The 3,369-nt window shown below is 40.3% G+C and overlaps 1 protein-coding gene across 1 annotated transcript; it reads right to left on the reverse strand.

The window, feature by feature from the left end:
* Positions 1–845: 845 nt before the first annotated feature.
* LOC147632609 (CASP-like protein 3A1) lies at positions 846–2,908 on the reverse strand. The gene is made up of 3 exons (XM_086807390.1): positions 2,340–2,908; positions 1,798–1,927; positions 846–1,160 (listed from the first exon to the last, which is right to left on the reverse strand). The coding sequence occupies exons 1-3, from the start codon at positions 2,642–2,644 to the stop codon at positions 936–938; spliced, it is 660 nt and encodes a 219-aa protein (XP_086663516.1). The 5' UTR covers positions 2,645–2,908; the 3' UTR covers positions 846–935.
* Between the last annotated feature and the right edge of the window lie 461 nt (positions 2,909–3,369).

The raw sequence follows: 3,369 nt of genomic DNA on the forward strand, positions 1-3,369 counted from the left end.
ATATGTTTGTGTGTGTATGTGCAAGCTTGAGTATGTGTGCAAGTGTGCATATCTCTATATGTTGCACGTGTGTCCATGCGTGCGAGCGTGTGTATGTGTGTTTGTATGCGTGTGTGTACGTATCATGTGCTGGTGTCTGTGTGTTGTGTGTGTGTGTGTGCATGAACATACATGTGTGTGCGTCGACATACATATAAATCTATTTATATATACATGCTTACATACCTATAGATACACATACATACATAATATATATAAGTGTGTGTATCTATAGGTATGTAAGCATGTATACAAAGATTTCATTGAAAGATGTGAGATGAGATCTTCTTAGATTCAAATTCAAAATTGCATTGGAAGATGTGAGATTTGGCTCCTCCTCACGCTTGCAGGAGGAGTGGTTATTTTGAATTAGCCCCACCTTCTTTGCCCATGTGGAGGGAGGTGGGGTTGTCCTTAATCCTGTATAGATGTCACAATGTGAACCAAAGTGAAGTGTGCAAAATATACATTTCATTATTTATAACATTGCACTCTTGCCAAGGTAATTCCAAATGAAAAAATTGGAAAAAGTAGAATATTACTCATTGTAAATATCAATTTTATGAAACATGTGATTTACAAAGATTTTCCCTTGTAAAGAGAGATTGGCTAATTTCATTCACTTTCCACATACAATCAATGTCATCATATATATATATATATATTATCCTTGTGATTGGACAACTTCTAGAAAGTTGGTGTGCATAAGTTCCTAAAGTTGGAATGTGTGAACTCTCCATAAACTAATGATAACAGACAAGTGGCTACATAAGTACAAAGGACTTAGGAGTAGCAAAAAGGACTTAGGACTTCAAAAAGTTCACACTAAAATTGAAAATAATAATATACAATTAATGACAAGAGAATGTGGACCCTTGAAAGTGCACTGCCAATACCTAGAAAGTCAATGTCAATATGTACACATTGAGAGCTGCACATATAGCTGAAGCACCGGCAGCAAAAAAAGTGAGGACAATGGCTATGGTAGCCCGGTTACAAAACTTGTCGAGCACCGTGCACACGGTTGGCACCTGTATGTTGTGCATCCCCAAACTTGCCCTATTCATGCGAGAGGCCCCTGCCGCAGTTGCAGCGGCTGCTAGCACCAAGTATGTACACGCCTAAAAGGCAATCAAGATGTTACTTTGACTAAATGCCAAAATTTTAAGTCTTGTGGGTTCACATGAAAGATTTTGCATGCAAGATTTGCATGTAAGCTATATGTATACACATAACGTTAACTATGGGTAAGATTGAATGCATACATAGAATTTTAAGTCTCTTGGATTCACATGATGCATGTAAGGATATGTATGCATACATAGAATGTTAACTATAGGGTAAGACTGAATGGTATAAAAGGCAGGTTTGCTTAGGCTATAATTTGTTCAATCTTCAAAACAATCTTCTCAAATGGATGGGAGATGGCAAAATGTCTCCGGGATAAAATCAAGATTTATTTGTAAATGGATAAAAGTGTGAAGGAAATGATTTGATCAAAATTACAATTTCCTTTGGAATCCATGGAGAAAAGGGTAGATGTAATGCTAGGGTATAAGGTATGACTAAAGGAAATGGGAACTAAAAATTAAGGTCTATAAGCTAGAATGAATGGTTAATGAATGATTAAAGGAAATGGGAACTAAAAATTAAGGTCCATAAGCTAGAATGAATGGTTAATGAATGATTAAAAATAGTTTGGGTTGTTGTGGAAAAACATTGAATCTAAGTTTTGGTGAAATATGGTAATTGCAATACCTGATCGGCGCCCAGCTGCAGCCACATGCATCTCCTCGTCGGTGGGCTTTTTGTTACAAGAACCACAGACTGGTATATGAACTGTAGACAGGAGTATCCACATATCAAGGCCTCCACCACCACCAGAAACCTTGCACAAAAGAAGCTCACTGTTAGGCGCACAGAAACTCAATAATTACACCAGCTGCACAGATTAATTAAACCCCTAATTAACCAGCGTCATTCCTCCACCCAATGCAGTAAAAATTAATTAGAGCGAACATTAATCAGACAAATAATGCAAAAGCAGTCCAATCCTAATCACTCTTGTATTAAAGTTAATCAGCAAAGAACTAAATCATGTTTATATTGATAACAATCACCGTTATTACATGCAATACAGGCATTAATCGGAAACTAATCAACAACCCACCTGCAAAAGGAGGGAAAATCCATCAAAAAAGCTTGGTAGCGCATTCATTTGGACAGGATAAAGGGACAAAAAAAGCAGAAAATCAAGTTTTGCATGGAAACGCAACGAGAAATTCAACGCAATTACTCACTCGAAAGGTTGGCTTCTGCTCCATTTCATGGACACTGGTATGGAGAATCCAAACACTCGGACTGCAGAGTGTTGGGTGCTGGTGAGCATGGCAGTGAGTGAGACCACCAGAAACGCCACCACCGCAGCGCGCAAGAAGATGGCCACCAGCGTCAACCTCGCCAGACATCCGGCTGCGCTCCGCCTCTTGCCGCCGCCACCCCCAGCATCCCCTTGCTCCATGCACTGCGGCAACGCCGCCACTCCGCTCTTCGACGCCGCTGTGGGCATAGGTATCATCGCATCAGCCGGAGATACAGAGCCCATGCAGGTAGTAACAATAATCTTGTTGATGAATAATCAAAAGCTTTGCTGTACTGGCTTGAATTGATCACGAGGGATGAATGGGTGATTAGAGAGAGAATCAAATTAAGCCAGAAGCAATCCTGATTGCAGAGGTGAAGAGCCCTTAAGAGCTGAGGTAGAAGCAAGTTCTCTCTCTCTCTCTCTCTCTCTCTCTCTCACACACACACACACACACACACACACACACACTTGACTTCTTCTAATGTAATCCTTCATAAGAAGAGACCTCTCTACAACAGAAATCCTTCTTTTATGTATATACATATGGAAGTATGTGTCCCACCTAGGCTTAATTAGGTGGTAGAAAGTCTCTAACAACCATATATTAATTATATGCAGGCAAAGCTTTTGGTGATTGATGTTTGCATTGCAGCTGCAGCAGCAGCAGCAGCGGTAGGAGTCTCTCTCCATCTTGCTTACATGATGCCAATGAGAATGACCACCTTGCATGTCCCGCAATGCGGACGTGGAGACCATGTCATGCCTGCCACCCTAGTGCCAGGTTAGAAAAATGAAAAAACATGGAAAAAAAAGGGTCATCAATTAATTTATAACTAATCACATCTAATGCCAATTAGAATCCTCATCAAATTACTCTCTGTCATTTTTCCCTTGTGACCCCAACAGCCAACCAACCCTAGGGGTTGGTGATGCCGTTAAAGACGGTGTGACTCCTTAGAGTGTGA

The sequence above is a fragment of the Cibotium barometz genome, chromosome 13, assembly GCF_041138505.1.
Source record: "Cibotium barometz isolate CiBa-2024 chromosome 13, ASM4113850v1, whole genome shotgun sequence".
Taxonomy (NCBI): Eukaryota; Viridiplantae; Streptophyta; class Polypodiopsida; order Cyatheales; family Cibotiaceae; genus Cibotium; species Cibotium barometz.